This window comes from Miscanthus floridulus, chromosome 15 (assembly GCF_019320115.1).
Source record: "Miscanthus floridulus cultivar M001 chromosome 15, ASM1932011v1, whole genome shotgun sequence".
In the NCBI taxonomy this organism is placed as follows: Eukaryota; Viridiplantae; Streptophyta; class Magnoliopsida; order Poales; family Poaceae; genus Miscanthus; species Miscanthus floridulus.
Window position 1 is genome coordinate 69,280,251 of NC_089594.1, and position 24,397 is coordinate 69,304,647.

The window sequence follows — 24,397 nt, forward strand, 5'->3', positions numbered from 1 at the left end:
AAATCCATCGCCGTTGATGGATCGACCTCCTTGGACGAACTCGCCGGCTGAAACTACCTTTTTTTTCCGCGGCGTCCACGATCTCCCGCTAGTTTTCTGTCCACCTGCGCGCTAGCTTTCTGCGTAGCTGCGTGCGAATGGGCCGAACAAGGGCCGCGTGATAGTGGGCCGATGGATAGAATAGTCATGTATTTCCTTTGTTTGTTGGATGCCACCGTCGGATGGTGCAGCAACAGTGCAGGAAGCTTGGACATCCATCCTATGTAGAAACGAGTATGTTAGATGGTCTCAACAACCTAGCCATTACGGCACCCAAACCTAAATATGCCTTGTTCACGTTGGTTTATATAGGTGAAAAACACGGTCCAACGAAGTAGGCAAACCAAAGACCCAATTTGGGTTGGTGTCCAGTGGGAACCCAAACAAGTGTCCATCTCTCTTCTCGACCCATATCTCTGTCGCGCCTGCACAACCGTTTTGAGGGAGGGGAAAGAAGAGGAAAGCGCAACCGATGAGTCACTGTCGCTGAGATCTGCACTGAGCTAGGCTTCGTAGGTATGGATGATCCCTGGACAGCCCGCCTGTAGAGGACCGTGACGCCTAAGAGAGGGTGAATTAGGCAACTTAAAATTCTAACTCTAAACTATGGCCTCGTTTTCTACCCTTAGCAAAACCTATGTAAAAGATAAACCCTTAGCAAAACCTATGTAAAAGATAAACTATCTAAATATGCAACTACAATTTTGCTAGTGTGTTGCTATCTCTACCGTAAAAGGAGTAATGTAATCAATGTAAATGTGGAAGCTAAAGAACAAGGTAGAGATATGCAAACTCTTGTCGACGACTCTAGTATTTTTACCGAGGTATCGAGAAGCGCGCAAGCTTCCCCCTAGTCCTCGTTGGAGCCCCTCGCAAGGAATCCCTCGCAAGGGCCAAGCTCCCAGTCAGGTAACTCCGTGGATAGCCTTGGGCCTTCCGACATGCCATCCGGCAAGCCTCTCTCGGATGCTCCCTGCCGTCTTCACTATCAAGCTTTCGGCCGAAACACCACGGGCCTTGTTCCTTCCGGTACACGGTGGCGGCCACACCACAACCTCGATTGGTGTGATCTCGCAAGACTACAAGCCCCTCCGATGTACAAGAATGGTGCACACAAGCACCAAATGGTATGAGGTATGCAAACCTCACTAAACACTAGGCCTAAACCTAGAGCAAGCGCATAAGCGGTGGTCTAATCAACCTAAGCACTTCACAAAGCACCTACGCTAATCACCTAATGAATCACTAAGCACTATGCAAGTGGGGATCACTAAAATGGTGTGTCAACACCGTTGGTATGTTTCCTCAGCTCCACTACCGTCAAATGACCGGTTGGGGGTCTATTTATAAGCCCCACTGAGAAAATAGCCGTTGGGGACAAAATCCTATTTTTCTGCTACTGATCGGACACTGATCACGTCCTGATCGGACGCGTCCGGTCGTCTCGACCGTTAGAGCCGCGATCAACTGATCGGACACTGCCAGCGTTCGGTCACATGCCACCGGACGCGTCTGGTCGCAATTTCGCTGCTCTGGAACCTCTCTGTACTCGATCGAACACTGTTGTTCTACGTCCGGTCGATTTACCGCCAGCGTCCAGTCAATGCTGAATGTGTTGTCGAGATGATGAACAATGTCATCGATGCGTCCAGTCATTTTCGTTGTTCAGCGTCCGATCGCTGTTGCTAACGCCTGCTGTAGCCGAGTCACTAATTGGAGCATCCTGTCGATCACCTTTCAGCGTCCGGTGACCTCTATGAGCTCGTAGCTTCGCGATCTTGCGTTCGGCTTGGTTCCTATCTTTGTGCTTGGACTTTGCTTGATATCTTGGGTCTTCTCTTGTGCTTCTAAGGTCTTGCTTATGGTGTTGATCATCGGATCATCACGTCGCCTTTGTTCAAGTCACGTCTTGCACCCTATTGAACTACAAAACAATCGTCCATTTTCCTTACAATCTCCCCCGTTTTGGTGATTGATGACAACACAACGAAAGCAAGCAAATAATAAAAATTTGGAATTTAAAACCTATCTACTTGCTAGGATGCACTGCAAGGGGCAAGGTTATATGATGCTAAAAAATACTACTTGTAAGACTAAAATATACCACTTGAAAACTTTTCTTACCATCTTGCCCTTGCAAATGTCCCTATGTGGTATTATGGATTTAAGCCTTGCTTTTGATCGTACAAATGCTCCCCATTACATATGCTAATCCATAATTTACTATCCTCCCTTTCTCGGACCATTACCACTTGTAGACCATTACCACTTGTAAATTATTATGATCTAGCTTTTGGTCCTACAAATTAATGCTTGCTTTTGGTCCTCTAAACTCTCCCCTTTTGGACTCAAACATCGAAAAGGAAGACATTAGTAGCACAAGGGAGGGTCAAACTTTGTGATCCTTTGTATGTAGAGTGAAAAAGGTCACAAAATTTGACTCTCACATTATATAGACTAAGCTCTCCCTAAATTTATGCACACATATGGTGGAAGGCAAAGCATATGCATGATTGGCAAATTATTGCTCAAGGAAATTTAATCTATATAATACATGGAGAAAGCATATAAATATCAAAATGAAAACAACATGATGATATCGGTTTAGAAATACCACATGTGGAAACCAATTTGATTTCTACCACTTGCAATAGGTGGTGGATATTTGAAGTATGATGCTTAACTCCGGGGACTCTATTTTCCTTGCAATGAGACTACTACTTACATGATAAGCTTGAAAAAGTGTTAGTCTCAAAGCATCCAACTTGTAGAGTAACCTCCCCCTAAATTTGTGCACACAAGTATGGAATACTTGTAGGAAACATGCACATTGATTTTAGAATAAAAAAATACCACTTTGAAAGATGACATCACATGAGTGTGAGAGTCTTTTTCGAAAGCGATATTCGGGAGAAATTATCTACAATTTAGACTTTGGCACATATTAGATGAACAATCAAAAGACAAGCTATGTGTCGTGCTCCTAAACAATTTTAAACCATATAGATTTGCTCCAAGGGTTAAGAATGAAACCGAGCAAGCCTACCATAAGATATACCTAGTGTATGCATGACAAAGATATAAGCATGTAAATGCAAACTTAGGCATGAAGAGTAACTATATGCTTAAAGGTGCCACTTGTAGGAAATTAAATCTAGTACCACTTGAAGCAAATTGAATCTAGTTACCTAACATGGGAAGGAGAATTTGGGTCCCTAGTATTCACTAACCCACTTGACAATGATCTTGTCCATCATGATGCACCCCATGAAATGCATCCATACTTTGCCAAGTCTCCAAATTTTCCAAAGTCCATTGGACCTCTCACTTCCCTTTCGGGATTTAAACCTTCTTGGTGCTCTTCATGTTGGAAATGATTTCCTTTGGCACCCAAAAGCGTTTGACCCCATTATTGGCTTGCTTGTTCACCTTGATGGCCACCACCTTGTCATTTTTCTTCTTCTTCAAGAGATAAGGTGTGGAGACCTTTTTGTCCACCTTGTTGGTGTGGGTGTTGGAGAGCTTGCTTGTTTGCTTTTTCTCTTCCTTCTTTGCTCCTCCCCCATTCTTCACCTTGCACTCATAGGACTTGTGACCTTTCTTGTGGCACACGTAGCAAACCACAGTTTGTCCTTCATCAAGCTTCTTCACTCCCTTGACGGTGTTATCTTGATGAAGTTGGGCTTGCTCCTTCTTGCCTTTCACTTGAGTCAAGTTCTTGGTGAGGCGAGCCACTTCTTGCTTGAGTTGCTCATTCTCCTTTGCAACCTCTTGTGTGCATATATCTATAACAACTTTCTCAACATAAACTTGGCTGCACAAAGGTGAGTCTAAAAATAAGTTATTGCAAGAAGTAGAGGCATCCTTTTTAGGTTTGTCAAAGATAGAACTTTTCTTTTTAGATGCCTTGGTGGGGGTTGTACCAATGGCTTCAAGATTAGCAACTTTATTAGTTAGCCCATCATAATGTTTGCACATGGTTTTCATTTTAGCAAGCAAACTTTTATAAGCATCTTGTGAGCTAGCTAACTTTTCTTTTAATTTTTCATTTTTCTTTACAAGTTGCTCATCATTGATTGTGCAAGTATTTGTTGTTGCACTAGCCTCAAGTTGCTCAATTTTAGTAGATAGTTCAACATTAAGATTAGCAAATGACTCATATTGTTCAAGCAAAGTTTTATATGCTTCTTGTGAACTATCTAGCTTTTCTTTTAATTTTTCGAGATTTTTTTGTTGACTAGTGGAAACTTTAGCATAATTAAGATTTTATTGCACAATTTCATGATAAGAAGGCATTTCATCATCACTATCACTCTCACTAGAGGATGAACTTTCGTTACCTCGTGCCATAAGGCACACACGAGAAGAGCTTGATGATGAGTGCTTGCGGCCTCGCCTCTTGTGATGGTGTTCTTCTTCACTTAAAGAATCATCCCATGACCTTATTGATGTGAGACCTTTGTTCTTGCATGCCTTCTTCTTTGTCTTGGGTGTGGGCTTGTTTAAACAAACTTCCACAAAGTGCCCCAACTCGCTGCATCCATAGTATCATTTCTTTCTTTACTCATTTCTTTGATTGGTGAAAATGAGATCTTGAATTTGGATGGGCACACCCTTGACACCTTTGGATCATCCTCTCCACCTTGTTAATAAGTTTGATTGATTCTTCATCAAGGTCGGAGGTGGAGGAGGAAGATTGATCATCATCACTTGAATCATCATCATCATCATCCTCTTCTTCTTCTTCTTCACTTGAGGATCTTGAACTTGAGCTTGTCTCAACTTGCTTGCCCTTCATCTTCTTTTTCTCACTACATGCGAGAGCTTTGTCTTTGCTTGATGAAGAGACTTCTTCTTGACCCATCTTGCGTGCCATTTCAAATGCCACTATTTTGGCAATGACTATGGCCGGGGTCATGGTGCTCAAGTCCTCCATGTTGTGAAGGATGGTGATGATGCTTGCATATTTCTTTTGTGGTAGCACGAAGATGATCTTTCTCACAATATCCGCATCACCTAGCTTTGTTAATCCTATAGAATTGAGCTCATTGATTATTAGATTCAAACGAGAATACATATCATGAACAAGCTCATCATCATTTATTTCAAAAGAATCATAACTTTGTTGAGCTGGCAATATTTTCGCTCATAGACACTACTTGTGCCGTCATGGAGCTCTTGTAGTTTTGACCAAATTTCATGTACCGTATTTAAAGTGAACACTTGGTTAAAAATATACATGCTAAAAGATTCGAACAAGCAATTTTTAGCTCTAGCATTGAAATGAATTTCTCTTTCTTCACTCTTTGTGGGTTTACCGGGATTCTTAATGGGTTTCATCCCATCATGAGTGACTCTCCAAACACCTAAATCTACCGTCTCAAGGTAACAAGTCATTCTAACTTTATAGTAGGGGAAGTTAGTGCCCTCAAAGTGTGGAGGCCTAGAGGTATCCATCCTAACCACTCTTAATAGCGTCGGCTCAACGGCGGTTAAGCCAAAGATCCAAATTGAGCCAACTAGCTCTGATACCACTTGTAGGGGACCGTGACGCCTAAGAGAGGGGGTGAATTAGGCAACTTAAAATTCTAACTCTAAACTATGGCCTCGTTTTCTACCCTTAGCAAAACCTATGCAAAAGATAAACTATCTAAATGTGCAACTACGGTTTTGCTAGTGTGTTGCTACCTCTACCGCAAAAGAAGTAATGTAATCAATGTAAATGCGGAAGCTAAAGAGCAAGGTAGAGATGCAAACTCTTATCGATGACTCTGGTATTTTTACCGAGGTATCGAGAAGCGCGCAAGCTTCCCCCTAGTCCTCGTTGGAGTCCCTCGCAAGGAATCCCTCGCAAGGGTCAAGCTCCTGGTCGGGTAACTCTGTGGATAGCCTCGGGCCTTCCCCACGCGCAAGTGGGTCTCCAACGTGCCTTCCGGCAAGCCTCTCTCGGATGCTCCCCGCCGTCTTCACTATCAAGCTTCCGGCCAAAATGCCATGGGCCTTGTTCCCTCGGTACACGGCGGCAGCCATAACACAACCACGGTTGGTGTGATCTTGCAAGACTACAAGCCCCTCCGATGTATAAGAATGGTGCACGCAAGCACCGAGTGGTAAGAGGTATGCAAACCTCACTAAACACTAGGCCTAAGCCTAGAGCAAGTGCATAAGCGGTGGTCTAATTAACCTAAGCACTTCGCAAAGCACCTACGCTAATCACCTAATGAATCACTAAGCACTATGCAAGTGGAGATCACTAAAATAGTGTGTCAACACCCTTGATATGTTTTCTCAACTTCACTACCATCAAATGGCCAGTTGGGGGGTCTATTTATAAGTCCCACTGAGAAAGTAGCCGTTGGGGATGAAATTCCGCTTTTCTGCTACTGACCGGACGCTGATCACGTCTTGACCAGACACGTCCGGTCGTCCCGACCGTTAAAGCCATGATCAACTGATCAGGACGCTGCCAGCGTCCGGTCACATGCCACCAGACACGTCCGATCGCAATTTCGCCGCTCTAGAACCTATCTGTACTCGATCGGACGCTGCTGTTCTATGTCCGATCGATTTGTCGCCAGCGTCCGGTCAATGCTGAATATGTTGCTGGGATGATGAACAGTGCCATCGGTGCGTCCGGTCATTTTCCTTATTCAGCGTCCGATCGCTGCTACTGACACCTGCTGTAGTCGAGTCACTAATCGGAGCGTCTGGTTGATCACCTTCCAGTGTCCGGCCCAGCATCCGATCACCTCTATGAGCTCGTATCTTCGCGATCTTGCGTCCGGCTTGGTTCCTATCTTCGTGCTTGGACTTTACTTGATATCTTGGGTCTTCTCTTGTGCTTCTAATGTCTTGCTTATGGTGTTGATCATCGGATCATCACATCGCCTTTGTCCAAGTCACTGTCTTGCATCCTATTGAACTACAAAACAATCACTTGCAAATTCATTAGTCCAATTTGGTTGTGTTGGTCATCAAACACCAAAATCAAAAGTAAATGGACCTAGGGTCCAATTTTCTTACACCGCCCGCCACCGCGTCCTCCAGGCTCGCCGCTCGCCGCCACCGTGTGCTCGTGCCGGCCGCTGCGGAGCCCTAGCCAATCCACCCCATGACGGTGCGTCTTTGCCCCAGCGGCGCAGCTGCTGCCACTCCACGCTTCAGCTGCCGCTGGCCGGCCAGCTCCTAGGCGGACAGGAGCTGGTTTTGTTTCCGCCCCGGCATTTCCTCACCCACCTGTTGTCACTCGTTCAGATTTGGCTTGATTCACTGTTGATCCTGAATTGTCGCTGCTTGTTGGTTGGTTGTGAGCAGGGAGAGGCTGCGAGAGCGCGGCGCGCAGTGGACCGAGGTCATCTCGTGGGAGCCTAGGGCTTTCGTCGACCACAACTTCCTAGTAAGTAATGCAATGCCAATGCCACCACTGCGGTCTCTCTGTCTGCATGTTTGCTCTTCTGTGTTCTGTGCAAAGTTCTTCGCGTCATCTGATTCTCATGACCGAGATGGATTGAATTGTGAGCTGTGTGGTAGTACAGTTGGATCTGGGAATAGAATAATGGTGCTCATCTTATGATTTCACCATGAACTTAGCAATTGTGTGTACTGCATTCTAGTTTTATTTCGTTGTCCACCTTTATTTGGGTGGTCTCAGTTGCATTTTAGTGAAACATAAACTCTAGACTAGACTTCTTGTATTAGGCCTTCATTTTATCATAGCACAACTCTATTTTGTGGTGGGATTATTAGCTGACATATGAGACAATTGGGATTTAAATAGGGCAAATACTGTCTGTGTTACTCTATGAGCCATCTTAAACTAAACAATATTAAATGCAGTGGAAGACTTGTCTTGTTGACTACTTCCCCGTGGCATATATATTGTTGATGGTGGTTTTAGATAGGGACCAAATTGCCTATGGATGGAAGAACCAAATGCATCATCCGTGCTGATATATTCTTCTGCTTCTTGTTGTGGATCACCATTATTGAATCTCTTTGTATTAGGATGATGGATAACATTTTTAGTGGCACAAGTGGTCGCGTTGGTGAATCTGAAGAAATCTTTGGGGCAGATCCGTGAGCTTTTTGGTTATTCTGTCGCTTTGCAATCTTTGGATGTTCCTTCCAAACCCCCAGGTTTATTGCAGCCATGCATGATGGTTTGTTCTATTTACATATCAATACATCGATGATTAACAGTTCTTTTCATCACTAGTTCAACATGCATGGCTCTTCCCAGATGTCCTGCCCACCTATGAATGGGCAACCTAGTCAAGGGTTCTCCATTGACAACAACCATGGCTCTCAGAACCCTCCATCATTGAAATCACAGAGGGCCGAAAAGAAGAAAAACGTATCCAGGAGAGGAACTGCAATCACCAAAGAGGAGGACTTGATGGTGTGTTCGGCATTTCTGAATATTAGCAATGACCCTATTACTGGTAATAGTTTGCAACGTCTTTTAAGAAATCTTTGACCATTTGATGCCCAAATAACATGGTGGCATAACATGCAGGTGTGAATCAGACTTCAGGTGGTTATTACAAGAGGATGCATGATTATTTCAAATTAATTCAATGGGTCATGGAAATGGAAACTGGGCCAAAGATTGTACCTCCTTCTGAAATGCTCCTCATTGTAAAGTGGACGTTCAACGAAGTAGTCCTGATTCAGCTGCCAGTCTGCTGCAAGTCGATCACAGCTTGTAAGTCTTGTGGCCTGGGACCGAACCTCCCCAAGGGCATTTTTGTGGTGTCTGGGTGAGGACGGCCACCGCGGCTATGAAATCATCGTTGTTGGACTATGCTGCGGCTGTCCCGAACATTGACATTTTGACGTAACTCCAAGCCATGGCCAAAACAACCGCAGTCGAGGTCTAAAGCCAAGTCGATTTAGGGACAAATTAGGCACCAATTATGGGCTTGAGAGGGATTGGAGGGGATTGAGAGGGATTTGATCCCCCCTATAAGTCAACATCCCTCTCAATCCCCTTTGATCCTCTCCAATCCACTCGGATTTTGGGCAAAACGCACAAGCCCTAAAAGGAAATGTGACATCGAACAAGCAAATTGCTAGAAAATCAGATTACCCGTGTTCTGATTAACTCTGTTGTCCAACGCCGGCCTTGTGCGGACGGTTGATTGAGCGAGCCCGCGCCAATGCCGGCTACATCGCTGCCACCTCGAGTCCCTTCACGCAGCCGAGGCAGCAAAATAACCCCGCCATCGAGCGAAGCCGCGGTACAACACCCGGCTCGCACCATAGCCTCCGTCTCCCGCGGAAATTTTCAGCGCGCACTCAACAAAGAAACTGTCCGCTCGGGGGCTTTTCTTTTGCCTTCGCAGTTGGAAAAGGAATGTTTTAGGTGCGTGACTTATTTCGTGTGCATGACCCGAACACCAGAATGCGTCTAGTATCTAGGTAACAACCGATGGAGATAGGGGATGTTTGATTATTTAGTCGCTCCTAAAATTTATGTCACATCAAATGTTTAGATATTAATAAGGAGCATTAAATATAGATTAATTACAAAACTAATTACATAGATGGAGACTAATTTGCGAGACGAATTTTTAAGCCTAATTAATCTGTCATTAGCACATGTTTACTGTAGTACCATGTTGTCAAATCATAAACTAATTAGGCTTAAAAGATTCGTATTGCAAATTGTGTAATTAGTTTTATAATTAATCTATATTTAATACTCCGTGCATATATCAAATATTCATTTAGAAGCTCACGTAGAAACCAAACATAGTCTGAGAGGATCTCGTTCCCGACAGCAGAGCTCTCCACGGCGACGGGCGCCCCTGGTCCATATTTGTAATTGTGCAAATTTGAACATCAACATGGGTACTTGACTGGACACCGACGCTGACACTGACAGAGTCAATGGCGACGGGCGAGCTTTATGTGCGCGACGCAGCCAGCGCTCTGCATTCGCGGTGTTCAGTTCCGCACGCCACTCTGGTTCCGGGAATATTCCGCTCCTGCTCTCCTCCATGATTGGGTATATATCCGCAAATCCAATCCAGCACACTGATCCTCATCAAGTCGCTACCTTTTTTCTTTTCCCTTTGGAGATTGCTACAACAAGTGGTTAGGGATTTTAGGTTCAGCTGCTGTTTGTTTCAGGCTCTCTCAGCTGGGAGTTCGTCAGGGCAGCATGAGGGCGCCGCTGCTGCTGTGGGCGGCCGCCACATGGCTGGCCGTCAGCGCCGTGGCGCACCCTGGCAGAGGCGGCGGCGGGGAGCAGCCGCTGTCGAGGATCGCCGTCGAGAGGGCGGTCCTCGCCGTCGACGATGCGGCGCACGTCAAGGCGTCCCCTTTGCTTCTTGGGCTCAAGGTCAACTCCAGTCCTCACCGCCACTCTTGTTTGGGGAGTCAATTTCTGGTTCACTGACAGTCTAGGGAACTTGTGGATTGTGGCGCTGCAGGGCGAGAACAGTGAATGGGTGGATGTGGAGTTCTTCCATCCCAACCCATCCAGCGACGATTGGATCGGCGTGTTCTCTCCTGCGAATTTCAGGTAACAGTTAACAGTATTGTTGCCTGGCTAATTGATTAGATCAACAAACTCACTCAACCAGATGGGGATAAATGTCTCCATAATTCCCCTTTGCAAAGAAAGGGCACACATTCTCAGTCTGATGTTTCTTGTTTGGGCATTGTCAGTGCTGCAATCTGTGAGCCTGAGAATAAGAGGCAGTATCCTCCAGTGCTATGCACTGCACCTATCAAGGTCAGCATGTGCCCTGTTCTGTTTAACTCGACTTTGTGTACAATAGCATGTCAAGTTTCAGATTTTCTGAATGCATATATTTTTGAACCCTGACTGTTTTTTCTCCCCATATCTTCATTCATTCGTTGCAGTACCAGTTTGCAAACTTCAAAAATGATGACTATAACAAGACTGGAAAGGGCTATCTGAAGCTTCAGTTGATCAACCAGAGGGAAGATTTCTCGTTCGCACTTTTTTCAGGAGGCCTCTTGAAGGTAAGCTAAAAAAAAGTTACTACCATCTCCTGAACTTCTCTACTTTGTACTTTCCAGTATAATTCTGAACTTTTGAAGATGCATTCGTTCATGTTCTGCATCTGAACAAAAGCCACTGCTGTAACAGCCCAAGCTGATTGCTGTCTCCAACAAGGTAGCATTTGTGAATCCAAAGGCACCAGTGTACCCACGTTTGGCACAAGGGAAGTCTTGGAATGAAGTAAGCCTTCTTGACATTCCATAATTGCGACAACAGTTTCAGTTTCATGGATTACACGAAACATTGTGCAATGTGTATGTTTTTTTACAAGAAATTATTTTAGTATTCTGCTCTCAGCTCAACGTTGTATAAACAAAGGAGCACATACATTGTGGAAATAAATTAACTACAACCACCAATCTAAGAATGCGACTCTATTATCTTTGTTTTTGCAGATGACAGTCACCTGGACAAGTGGCTATGATATTACAGAAGCAGTCCCTTTTGTTGAATGGGGTGAGAAAGGAGGACGCCGGTTTCTTGCTCCAGCTGGAACATTAACATTTGACAGAAATAGCATGTGTGGTAAGTTATTATTTTCCTATTCTCCCTAGAGATGAACCGAGAAGCTCTTGACAGTTCACGATTTACTAGCCGATTTATCAGTCTTTTAATTTCTAACGTGCAACCTCAGGGGCACCAGCGCGAACTGTTGGTTGGCGCCATCCTGGTTACATTCATACTAGCTACCTGAAGGATTTGTGGCCAGACTCACCGTATGGGTTCTGTCATGCATTTGTATTTGGCTATTTAAACATTTCCATATGTTCAACCTGTTTCGTGAGCTAATAAGCAACATGTTCATTTGCAAAAATTCAGGTACACTTACAGGCTTGGCCATAGGCTAATGAATGGGACCCGCGTCTGGAGCAAATCATACAGCTTCAAAGCATCACCTTACCCTGGACAAGATTCTTTGCAACGAGTTATCATATTTGGAGACATGGGAAAGGTTCCTTCCATATCTATCCTAGTTTCATTCAAATAACAAATTGGTATTTTTCATTTTCAAATGTACTCAACCTTCTGGCATTTTCTATTTCTATTTACAGGCAGAGGCAGATGGCTCAAATGAGTTCAACAACTTCCAGCCAGGTTCACTAAACACTACTCATCAGATCATCAGTGACATAGAAAACATCGACATGGTGGTCCACATTGGGGACATCTGCTACGCGAATGGCTACTTGTCTCAATGGGACCAGTTCACTGCACAGATTGAACCAATCGCTTCAACGGTGCCATACATGATTGGAAGGTCAGTTGAGTGTCTCAGTTCGATACTTTCTTATGTTCCTCCCATGTATTCCTGTATACGGTTGTTTACAAGAAGAGGAACTTTTGCAGTGGTAACCATGAGAGGGATTGGCCTGGCACTGGTTCATTCTACGGAAATCTTGACTCCGGTGGAGAATGCGGTGTCCCTGCCCAAACCGTGTTCTACACTCCAGCTGAGAACCGTGCAAAATTCTGGTAACTATAGTTAAGGCCATAGCAGTTTCTTCAGATGCCATTTCTAACTTTGTTACTGACCGAACTGAACATTGGTCCTTCTTCAGGTACGCAACAGACTATGGCATGTTCAGGTTCTGCATTGCTCACACGGAAGAGGACTGGAGGCCCGGGACCGAGCAGTACAAGTTCATCGAGCAATGCCTGTCTTCTGTTGACAGGCAGAAGCAGCCATGGCTCATCTTCCTTGCGCACCGTGTTCTTGGCTACTCGTCCTGCGCCTACTACGAGTCAGAGGGCACGTTCGAGGAACCCATGGGGCGGGAAGCGCTGCAGGAGCTCTGGCAGAAGTACAAGGTCGATCTCGCCTTCTATGGACACGTCCACAGTTACGAAAGGACATGCCCAGTCTATCAGGTGTGCCTTCAGTTTCCATCTACAATCAGATCAACCTCTAGTTTGCACACAGTTGTTTTTGTTGCACTTCCTGCTGTCTGAAACTTGCATGTCCTGTTACACACACCCATACGCCTGACTGTAATCTTTCAATTTCTGCAGAGTCAATGCGTCGTGGACGCGTCAGACCACTACAGCGGCCCGTTCCAGGCTACGACGCACGTCGTCGTCGGCGGTGCAGGAGCCACCCTTTCTGAATTCACCGCCTCAAAGATCCAGTGGAGCCACTTTACTGACTTCGACCACGGGTTCGTCAAGCTCACGGCCTTCAACCACTCGTCCCTGCTGTTCGAGTACAAGAAGAGCCGCGACGGCAACGTGTACGACCATTTCACGATCTCGCGCGACTACCGGGACATCCTCGCTTGCTCTGTGGACAACTGCCCCCGGACCACACTGGCCTCATGAAGTCTCACAATCACAATGGTTTTCAGGCAAGGAATTCGGACATTCAGTTTCTTGCAGGGCAGCAGCAATTCAGTTACTGTACATCGTTTTTTTAGTGCGGCAATAAATGAGGCGTTTTCTTTTCTGCCTGCATTATTTTGTTGTACCTGCAGGTGAAACTGTGAGTGCCTTTTGTTCTACCCTTAGCTAAAATATGTTTTAGTAGGATGAGGTGCAGTGCTTTGCAAATTTTCAAGTTTTTTTTTTTATTTTCTTTAACGGACGACTAGCGCCCGGATGTCCGGAACGCGGCGTTGGTCCGGATGCAGCTTCCACATCCGCGCCTGACGAACGCAACTCCCTTCACCCCGCGCCAAATCGCGCTCGGAAGGCAGCGGCTGTCCGGACAGAGCTCGGCGCCTGCACCCGACGCCTGCCCGCATCGCATCCCGCGCGCTGTCTGCATCGCGCGCCAGCGTCTGGTACCACGCGCCTGTGTTTGCACGTGAACCACGGTGGTGCCCCCGGCAGCAGCAGCACCAAGCCTGCCGTGCCCATCCCGCGCTCGCACATGAACGCCCGCACATAAACCACGGCGGCGCCTCGGCAGTAGCACCAGGCGGTTGTGGCAGGCCATTGTCTGCCTGCGATCAGCGCGCATTGCAACATGTACAACACCCAATCTACTTTTGAAACATAAAGATAAAAACATTTGCAACATACAACTGAAACAGATGAAACATTTAAAATATGCTCTTAAAACATGGGTGTATAGTAATAACAACATATGCAACATCCAGATCCACTTTTGCAACATAAGTCTGAAACATCTGAAACACATGAAAACAAAAACACTTGAAACATGAAATATGCTCTTAAAACATGCGTGTATAGCAATAACAATATATGCAACATCCAGATCCACTTTTGCAACATAAGTCTAAAACATCTGAAACACATGAAAACAAAACACTTGAATCAAGCGTGTGTAGCCATAGCAAGCATATGCAACATCCAGATGAAAACATTTGAAACATGCGTCTGAACCAACTGCAACACTTTGAACATAGGCTTAAAACACGCATATATTGTCATTGCAACATATGAAAAATCACATATCTACTTTTGCAACATCCAGATGAAAACACTTGAAATATAAGTTTGAAACGCTTGAAACACTTTAAAACACAGCGTCGTCGGCGCCCACAGCCTACCTGGTGGGGAACTCTGGTAGTCAGCAACCTCGGGTTACGGGGACGTCAAGAATAACGGTCCAGCATACAACCCAGGCGCAACGCGCAGGCCTCCTCTTCCTACCGATGGCGCAACGCGCAGGCCTCCCCTTCCTACCGACGGGGCGTGCTGGATGGGGGTGCAGGCGCAGGCCTCCCCTGCCTCTCCTTTTGTGACGGGCGAGGTGGATGGGGGCATGGCGCGGGTCGCAGAGCAGCGCGGGATGTGCCCGGACGTGGCGGCGGAGAGGAAGGCGGGCGGGAGGCGTGGCGGAGCGTGGTCACGCAGAGCACAGTCATGGACTCGTGACGTTGCAGCGATATTTTTTTAAGAAATTGTGGTACCTAAAGAGGAGTAGATATAGGAGCAGATAAAAAAGACCCATGGGCATCGCGTCCCTCCAACGGGGCATTACCGTTTCTTTAAATAAGGGCAGATGCCTCTGGAACCTAGGATGTAAAGAAGGTGAGCATGTGGGGCTCGAACTCAGGTGGACAAGGAGGCAAGCATACGTGAGCGCAACTTGACCACAGGTTGGTCTTCTTTTCGTTCTAGAGTTGGTTTGTGACCGTACCTTGCCACGTCATAGGTTAGTTAAGCTATAGTTTTTTCGAAGTTGTTTGGTCCGTTGCCACACAATTAATACGACGTGTCATAAGTTTTTAGCACCATATTCCACATATTATAGACTTATTTTCTTGCAAAACTTTGCCACAAGTATGACTTAAATTTTGCTCGTCACACTTTCTATGACAACCAAAGTTTGCCGAATGCTAGGTTTGGCAAACTACGTCAACAACCAAACAGATCCTGTGGCTGAACAAAATCGATGGATTTTTTTGGTTGTAAATATAATTGCTAGAAGAAGCTTTCCTACCGATCACTCAAAAACAAGGAGGAGACTTGATCTGCAGCAATCTAGTCAGTTCTCAGTTGTCTGTGGTCTTTGTCTCTATGTTTGTGCCAAACCTACGTTTGATATCATCTCCGAACCTGCTAGTGTTTGATGGCCGCGTGATGTCCAACAAAGCATAGTTGTGTGGGCCAAATGAAAGCCTTACCCAATCTTGTTTTATGAGGAGGGGGAAAATTCCATGAGGGAAAATGTCCAAGAAAAAAGTCCCCATTGGTTGTCCTGTTGAAGTTTCAAAGCCATGCTTTCCCTGTGCAAAATGACATGGACCCATCAGCATCAGATGTACCTCTCTTGGCATCAAGCATCAGAAATTCCCCGCCACGCATTCTATAACTAACTCTGTGCAAATCTGAGTCTTTTTATTGTTTTTTTGGAAAGCTTACATACAATTACACATGGACAAAACATTTTTACACGCAAGCCTTTTGCTTGGTCGAGAAAAAAATATTGGAGGATGGATGTACATAGGTAGTATCGAAGCTTACTAGTCGATGTGGACATGAACCCTATTATAAAAGTTGAGTACATTCATACCATGCAATTGGATAATAATGATGTGGGAAAATACAATTCAACGTCCAAGTACAGTGCAGGTGATGTGGGCCTGCGTCCATTCCTGGCATCAAGAGCTGGAACCACAGAGCAGGACACATTGACGGCTGGGATGGAAGAGGATTATCTTTTTGCTTTGGCAATGATGTAAAGACTAAGCATCTCTTTTGCCTGTTCCCGGGAAAATTAAACAAAGTGCAGTCCTTGGACACTGTACTGTACACAGGAGCCGCCCATTATTGAAAGGAGAAAAAGGTCGGTCAGTACCAATGGATTAACAAATACTAGCTACAGGAGAAAACCCCAATTAGAATAATAGGATCTGTGTTCTCTTCTACCTTCTGCCTTTTCTGTTGTGTAAAACAAGCTTAGGGTGAGTTGAAGTGTACAAATACGACAGCCCTTTTTTTTGGGTGCAAATCTAGAAAAATTAGGTGGTTTGGTTGGTGTAGCAAGAAAATGCAAAAATGATTCACATACAACTCACAGGGACAACCTCTAATGACCCAAAATAAGTAGTCATTAATGTCCAGGGAGGTAAATTAGCAGGAAGTTAAGGATTAGTGCCAATTCAAACAACGTAACACGTGTACTCTCTCCTTCTATCATCTCCTTTCTAAATTATAAATCATTTTGGTTTTTTTAGATAAATAACTTTTATTTATATATCTAGATATAATATGTATCTAAACGTAAAACAAAAACTATATATTTGAAAAGCCAAATAGGTACGCCAAGGCCTCGATGCCAATCTAACTTCTTTGAAAATTTTCTGCTCGTAGCATTTTCATATACGACAACAAATCCGTTGCTTTTGCGGATGAAAGTTTCTGTCTGACCGTTTGTGTGGCGGCATCAATTTTTTCCACCAACAGCACACCATTTATGCATTTATACATGGCTCAAAAATTAACTGTGCTCTGCTCCAGCAATTTCTTTTTAATTTTTTAATCTTTTTTCATGCTGTCGTGGTCCTGTACTCCTGTGCTTGGTGGTTTGGCTCCTCCTCGGGATGTTCTTCCTGCTCCCCTCCAGACCAAACCCCAAACCCAAGCACCCAAATCCGACCCCCAAAACGCCTGCTTCTCAATGATGGTCTGATGGATGCTCCCCTCCTGCTCTAGCCCCAACTCGCGCCGCCTCGCTTCCTCACTTCGTGACGCCGGCATTTCGTCGCCGGCGGCGGCGCCTTATCCTCCTCTGCCCTTCTTGTGGTTGAGATGAGATAAACAGCCGGTTCTTTTTCTTTACTGCTGTTTCTGAAGGTTTCGGGGCCAGCTCAGCCGGATCCCGGCTCCACGGACGCCGCCGCCGCCGCAGCTCCTCGACCTGGTGGAGCTGGTGGTGCGGAGGGGAGGGAAGATCCATCCGGAGGTGGCGGTTCCATTTCTTGTTTTCCTGGTGAGTAATCCTAGGTTGCTTGCTTGTATAGAGATGGTTCTCTTGGTAGTTCTGTCCTGACGGACTGTGGCTGCGGCCGCGAGCAGGAAGTCCGAATCTTTCTCGCTTTCCGCCCAAATTTGCAGCACCTATGTTAGTTGGTACCCAAAGCGTGGGTGCAGTTTATTTTTCCCAAAGATTTTGGGGTTCACTGAACCCATATTTCAATCAGCCAGGCCGGCATATGCTTTATGCTTATTTTTAATGTTGATGAGTTCAAGCTTTGTGCATGCTCTAATCAGGTTTTATTCATGTAGATTGCCCAAGCAACTGTGGACATGAAGAGGCTTCTGTGGTGCTGTTGAAGAATTAGTGCCAGTCTAAAATTTCTCCCGATGGATAAGCACAACAACCCTAAGAATGGGGAAGTGGGGAGCAATGTGTTTCGTAGGATGATTCTTAATCAGATTGCTGGGGACTTAGGTCTGGATGAGGAGAATGTGCCTTGCAATACTCCAAGAAACCCTGTTCACTCCGCATTTAGTGGCTCATCAGGTGGCAGGGCAGTTGCTTCTACTAGCGGCAGCCGCAACACTGATTCGGTGAGCCCAGGCGAGTATGTGGGGGATCCTGGATCCCTACTGAGTTTACAACCATGGATTTTTAGAAGAAACGGCTCACAGAACCGTGGGGAAAGTGTGCTTGCGAGTGGTAGCAAGGCAGCTGGTAAAGGCAAGAATCTGGTCAATGCCCTTCGAGTGGGTCAAGCTGTTGAAGTCACTCCAAGGAGCCCTGCTCTTGGTTCTGGGCCTGGAAGAGGTTGTGGAGCTCTTAGGAGCAGAAGATCTCGTAGGAATTTGATGAAGCCACTTGTGCCAATGGACAACTCCTACGTTCCACAGCTTTACAGTGAGAACTTTGAAATTGAAGAGTGCACGTTTGCTCCAGCTCCCTCCCCAGCTTCTGTTAGGCCATTCATTGTGACAGATGGTAGAAGGATAATTAGTAAATCACGCTATATCAGATTAGACAAGGAGGAATGTAGAGGCACCTCAGTGATGCCAGGAAGTCTGATTGGAATTGCTCCTCTACCTGACCTGAAGAAACTCAAACATGAGTCCAGAAATTCACATGATGCAAGGCTTGGTTTGTCTGGTTCTCAGCGAAGTAGCAAATCACATGAACAAGCAGGTACTTACTTTCAGCATCATTCCTCAACGTTTGCTACATGATTATAGCCGAGGAATCCCATGCTTGAAATAATTAGCTTCCAAAATGTTCTCCCTATCATATACTATGCATTAAATGGAAGTGTTTCTCATATTGATTAGGTCTGTCAATGCACTTTGAAGTAAAAACTAAACATTCAAAATAAATTGCTAACTCCTAAGATAAATGGAAATCTTATAGTTAGACTGCAAGAATTTTAGACTTTTGTCATAAGTATATGCATAGTCCTTTGTCCTTCGTGCTGTTTTGTGACTGGTACCATTACTATCACATAGGAAACTTTCATCTGCCATTTTTGTATAAACTCAAATCAAACATCCATGGTCAGGTAATACTAATTAATTGTACCTGTAGAGAGTTTGTGATGACTCATGTCATGTGGACTGTGGAGCTTCTGTTCCTTTTGACTGATGATCCCAGTTGAATTATCTTGTGACTTGTTAATTGTTATGCCATACTCTTCACTAGTAAGTTCTGATATCATCATAATCTAAATATTGAAACAATGGTTCCAACTTCCAGACATGAATTATTCTATGCTCACTGCTCTGACAACCACTGATTTATATTGCATTAAGGAGAAGAAATACACAAGAAGTACAAACCCCAACACACACACACAAACACACCTAACCTCAACAAGTCGCATTTGCACCAGGTACAAAGAAAAACATGACCTCCACCAAGCCACCTTGCAGCCTCAAGAGACGACTGCACCCAGCTGGCTAAACCCCCAACTCGTGCTAGACACCACAGCTCACCCTCTTCCAGGATAAACTTTAGGATCTGCTGAACATTAGGGGAAGCACCATTGAAAAACGAAATCATTGCAGTGTTTCAACAACATCCAAGCACCCAAGACAACCAGAGAATTAAGGCCCAGCTTCATGCTGCCCCGAATGTAATCATTAATCCTCAAGCAACAGTCACTGAGCACCACATATCCGGCCTGAGGGGAAGGGGAGAGTCCAACTCGCTGGAGGAGAAGAAGCGACACCTACCTGGAAGATGGTCTCTTCTTCTTGATCACATAAAGGGCAGTGGCTCAGGTGTGGAAGGCCCTTCTTAGCTAGTCAGTCTGCTGTCCAGCACCTACCATGTGCAGCAAGGCATAAGAAAAATTGGCATTTCTTTGGTGCCCAAGTTCTCCATATAATACAACAGAAAAAAGGGCGTACCCAGTGCAGAGAGCTCCCGTTCTATGCGGGGTCTAGGGAAGGGTGTCAGTGGCAAGCCTTACCCTCGCCTGTGCAATGCGAGTAGACCGCGACTCGAACCCGGGACCTTCCGGTCACAGGCGGTAAGACTCTACCGCTTGCACCAGGCCCGCCCTTCCATATAATACAACAGAACCAAAGAAAAATGCTTGTAAGCTGACTTTGCAGAATATTGGCCAGACTCAGTAAGCCTCCACAGTAGACATCAGGCTGCAAAACAACATCAGAAACAAACTCCCAGATATCCATGTATTCCAAAATAGCAGCAACCGAGAGGGCACCCTGAATGCCCTGAATCCATTGAGAATTTGTGAATGCTTGTAATCATATTATCAGTTCTCTGAGTTCACTTTTCATTTATGTTTCTGCTACATACTTTCCTTTGGCATCATTGGTAGTACAGTTCTGTAGTCTAATTTCACACATGAGGACTTTTAGACACTCATGCGTCTCAGTAACCTCTTTCACGTGCTGCTAATGACTGTAATTGAAGTAAATCCCAACCAGTAAGGTTATATTGAACGGTGACCTCTCCCGACCCCACCTCTCCCTCCCCCACCGTCTCAGTAACCTCTAGCCAGCAAGCACGGCACCGGGTCTCCTTTTATGCTGATGACGCGGTTATATTTTTGAGACAATACAATTTGGATCTGGTCACTGTTAGACATCTCCTGGAATTGTTTGGACATGCCTCTGGTCTTAAAACCAACCTGTCCAAGAGTTCAGTTTCCCCTATTCAGTGTGCTGAGGAGGAGTTGACACTCACGTCAAACATCCTCTCATGTCCCATAAAGGCTTTCCCTTGTACATATCTTGGCCTCCCACTCTCAATTGGAAAACCAACTAAAGAGGTGCTACTACCTTTAGTGGACAAGGTGGCAGAGTATCTCCCTAGATGGAAGGCTGCTCTAATAAAAAAAAACTTGACCGGGGGGTTAAGACTGCCCCCGCAGCATTACAAATAAGAAGAAGGACCTTCTCACCCGGCCGAGAAAACCCCCGAACCCCCGCCCCCACCCTTACACGGTGGCTTTCCGTCGCCCAAGTGAGAATTGGGCCGGTGCCCCCCCAGTGCTTTGGTTATGGGGACGGACGAGGGGATTTTTTTAACCTCAGCCTGAAATTCGCTCCCACGGGGAGTCGAACCCAGGACCTGAGGAGTGCCGCTGGGTGACCTAATCGTTTGAGCTAGGCGCCCTTTGGCAAGGCTTCTCTAATGAATAGGGCTGGGCGGTTAGTCATGGTGAAGGTCGTGTTGACTGCTATCCCAATATATCTTTTAATAGCCTTGGACCTTCCAAAATGGGTGCTTAACGCTATTGATAAAAAGCGGCGAGGATTCCTTTGGAAGCGTCGCCAACAGGCCAATGGTGGCAATTGCCTGGTAGTTTGGGAAAAAGTACAGAGACCACTGGAATATGGAGGCCTTGGGATTCATAATCTCGAACTTCTTGGTTGGGCTCTTAGGATTCGGTGGCTCTGGGTGCAAAAGACAGTTGCTGAGTGGCCTTGGGCTGGCCTTCCTATCACTGTTCCTCATAAAGCCCGGGCCCTCTTCAATGTTGCCGTTGATGCCATAGTCGAAAATGGAGAGGAAATCTTGTTCTGGACAGATAGATGGTTGGATGGGCATACAATGGCTGAAATAGTGCCTAACCTGTTCAAAACAGTCCAAAAACGAACCGCCAAAAGGAGGACTGTGGCTCAAGCACTGCATAATAGAAGTTGGGTACAAGATATTAAGGGAGCTCTTACAGTAGAGGTCTTCCTTGATTACCTCCACATTTGGGATATTGTGGATGGAATTATTTTGCATCTGGAGATTCCAGACCTTTTTAGTTGGAAATTATCACATGATGGTTCTTACAGCAGTAAATCTGCCTGTGCAGCCTTCTTTGTGACATCATTGACGAAATCTGCCTGTTCATGGAGAAGGATCTGGAAAACCTGGGCTCCCCCGCGCTGTAAGTTTTTCATCTGGCTGGTGTTCCACAATCGGGTTTGGACAGCTGATCGACTAGCAAAGAGGAATCTGGCCCATCCTGAGTCTTGTCCCTTATGTGATCAAGAAGATGAAACAATAAATCATTTGCTAGTGGGCTGTGTATTCGCTCGACAAGTTTGGTCCCTGGTTCTACAATAGTTAGGACTGCTGCAGTTGGCACCACAGCCTACTGTGACCCGTTTCTCGGGGTGGTGGAAGAGGTCAACTGCAGCTGTCCCCAAGGAAGCGCGTAAAGGCCTCAACTCCTTGATAATTTTGGTGGCATGGGAGATTTGGAAGCATCGCAACTCTTGTGTCTTTGATAATAAGAGGCCAAGCGTTCAGGAGGTCCTTAGGGCTACTAACTCAGAGGGAGGGCTCTGGTGCTCGGCAGGGGCCTCCAAACTCCAGGAACTTGTATTTAGGTCGCTGCCTGCTGGAGCTTAAAGCACGGAGGTTTTTTTGGTCGTTTCTGTTATTTTGTGTGGCGAGTCTGTAACCTAGTGTCCTGGGTGTGGGGTGTGTGAGTTGGGTCTCTTAGACTCTTGTAACATTTTTTCTACCTTAATGAAATGACGCACAGTTCTCCTGCGCGCTGTACGAGAAAAAAACTATTGAAGGGTGACTTCTCTCTATGAATGGCATGCTTCTTCATTGAATTCATTCCATTTTAGATTGTTTCCCTCCTCTTTGAAGCATTTGGCACATCCTAAATATGCATATTTGATCTGCAGGTTTACGTGATCGACTCCTCCTATTCTCTATTGGGGTGAGCATCGGTATACTGTCGTCTTCTCTGTCAAACAAGAAGGAATTTGATACGTTGAAGGGCACACTGAAACAAATGGAGAACTTAGTTCAGGATTTACAAGATGAACTGGAGATGAAAGAGGGTTTAACTGTGAAAGAATTGCCTAATGAAACTTCTAGCGAACATGATGGTAAAGTATCAATTGTTTAGAATTTTCTTACAACATTTTTAACTTATTCAAACCAAAAGCTGATGTATCTTATCTGCTGATAATAGATGATAATAACAAACTACACGTAGTTGATCCAGAGCCAATGAGCAAAATCGAAGCTGAGCTTGAAGCTGAGCTTGCAAGACTGGAACTGAATATCACTTCGAAACGTTTGGAAGAAGAAATATCTGACTTTAATGAGGTTAGCTATCTTTCACCAAAATATTCCACATACATCTGTATGTAGCCTACAATTCTATGTATTGAAATTCTGCATGTGTAGGTTGACGAGGAGTTCATTGGTGACATTGTTTGTGGGGAACTGAAAGCTGATATGATCCCTCGTGACCACACAGATTACAGCAGTGAATATGACCATGGCAGGGACAGCAGGGAAAGTTCCCCAGATTACACATGTGGAGCAAACTATCCCGTCTCGCCAAGAGATCTCAGCATTCGTCTCCACAAGGTGATCCAACGTAGGCTTGAAGACCGAATCAAGGAGCTTGAGTCAGCAATTGCCCACAGGCAGAAGCAGAGGCAAGTGCAGATGATGGTGACTGATCAAATATTCTCTGAACGAATATGCTCAAACAGTGAGTCAGGCTCATCTTCAGGTCAGGGAAGTCCCATTTTCATACAAGAAACTAGCTCCTTGGCAGAACCATATTGTCTAAACCTATCTGGAGACGCACTTGAAGCTTATGACGAAGCTTACGAAGAATTCATGAGAATTGCTGACTCCCCTTGCACCACAAGTACAAACGGGAAGCCACAGGCAAACGAAGATTACTTGGTAGACCGTGGGTTAATCTGGGGAATGGAGGACAGCTCTAGGAAGCTGAAAGAAGTACCCACTTGGGAGAGAGCTCTAAAGAGTGCAGATCCTAGCAGAGATCAAGAAAGTGATAGAGATGAGTCAGGTGACGACGATGATGACGACGACTGTAAAGTGCTGATTCAGCAGATTGTAGAGAGAACTAAACAAGGTTCACCTGTACTCGTTAACGCTCAAAAGCTTCTGTTTTCTGTGGATCAATAGGCCCCTGCACTATACACCATTGATTTTTGAGATATAGTATGTAGTGTTGAATTATTATTGAGAAAAGGAAAATATTAATTGTTTTGAGGTTTCTTCTCGTGATGTCTTTTCAGTGCTTACAGAATGCAACCCATTGCTGCTGTATATGGCTATGACTATGAGCCTACGACACATAACAGAGATGCTGCTGCCATCTGAAGACATCATTTTTCTGAATTTTCGTCTGGGTCAGGCATGCTCGGACAAGGACATTCATATGAACATGTTGTAAGATCCAGCCAGAATAATCTGGGCCGGAAACCAAACCAGATGAAACTGAAAAACGCATACAGGAACACAGACGAGAATAAGCTAGCATATGAATGTATCGGTAAAAAGTAACTTGGTACATCTGGCCTTTAGGAATGACACATTTCATTGGAACATAATGAAGTTGGTAAATCAAATGTTTTGGCTATCAGATACCAAGCCTATGTTGGCCCACAGGATCACCGGTTCAGGTGAGTGAACCA

At 45.3% G+C, this 24,397-nt stretch overlaps 2 protein-coding genes across 2 annotated transcripts; both read left to right on the forward strand.

Annotated features, from left to right (window-relative positions):
• Positions 1–9,895: 9,895 nt before the first annotated feature.
• Positions 9,896–13,594, forward strand: LOC136508226 (probable inactive purple acid phosphatase 1). Its single transcript, XM_066502871.1, has 13 exons — positions 9,896–10,048; positions 10,174–10,384; positions 10,476–10,567; positions 10,714–10,780; positions 10,912–11,034; positions 11,162–11,254; positions 11,470–11,599; positions 11,709–11,790; positions 11,894–12,026; positions 12,127–12,332; positions 12,422–12,547; positions 12,634–12,943; positions 13,085–13,594. The coding sequence occupies exons 1-13, from the start codon at positions 10,041–10,043 to the stop codon at positions 13,388–13,390; spliced, it is 1,887 nt and encodes a 628-aa protein (XP_066358968.1). The 5' UTR covers positions 9,896–10,040; the 3' UTR covers positions 13,391–13,594.
• Positions 13,595–17,025: 3,431 nt separating this feature from the next.
• LOC136507974 (uncharacterized) lies at positions 17,026–23,982 on the forward strand. The gene is made up of 5 exons (XM_066502559.1): positions 17,026–17,471; positions 17,768–18,641; positions 22,616–22,822; positions 22,909–23,045; positions 23,127–23,982. Exons 2-5 carry the CDS (start codon positions 17,846–17,848, stop codon positions 23,883–23,885), a joined length of 1,899 nt encoding a protein of 632 aa, XP_066358656.1. The 5' UTR covers positions 17,026–17,471; positions 17,768–17,845; the 3' UTR covers positions 23,886–23,982.
• The last annotated feature ends 415 nt before the right edge of the window (positions 23,983–24,397 follow it).

Coding starts and splice junctions, on each gene's coding strand:
- LOC136508226 (XM_066502871.1), top strand. Junction 10,781..10,911: donor TATGCACTGCACCTATCAAG/GTCAGCATGTGC, acceptor CATTCGTTGCAG/TACCAGTTTGCAAACTTCAA. Junction 11,600..11,708: donor TGACAGAAATAGCATGTGTG/GTAAGTTATTAT, acceptor GTGCAACCTCAG/GGGCACCAGCGCGAACTGTT.
- LOC136507974 (XM_066502559.1), top strand. CDS start 17,846: ATGGATAAGCACAACAACCCTAAGAATGGGGAAGTGGGGAGCAATGTG. Junction 18,642..22,615: donor CAAATCACATGAACAAGCAG/GTACTTACTTTC, acceptor TTTGATCTGCAG/GTTTACGTGATCGACTCCTC. Junction 22,823..22,908: donor AACTTCTAGCGAACATGATG/GTAAAGTATCAA, acceptor TGCTGATAATAG/ATGATAATAACAAACTACAC.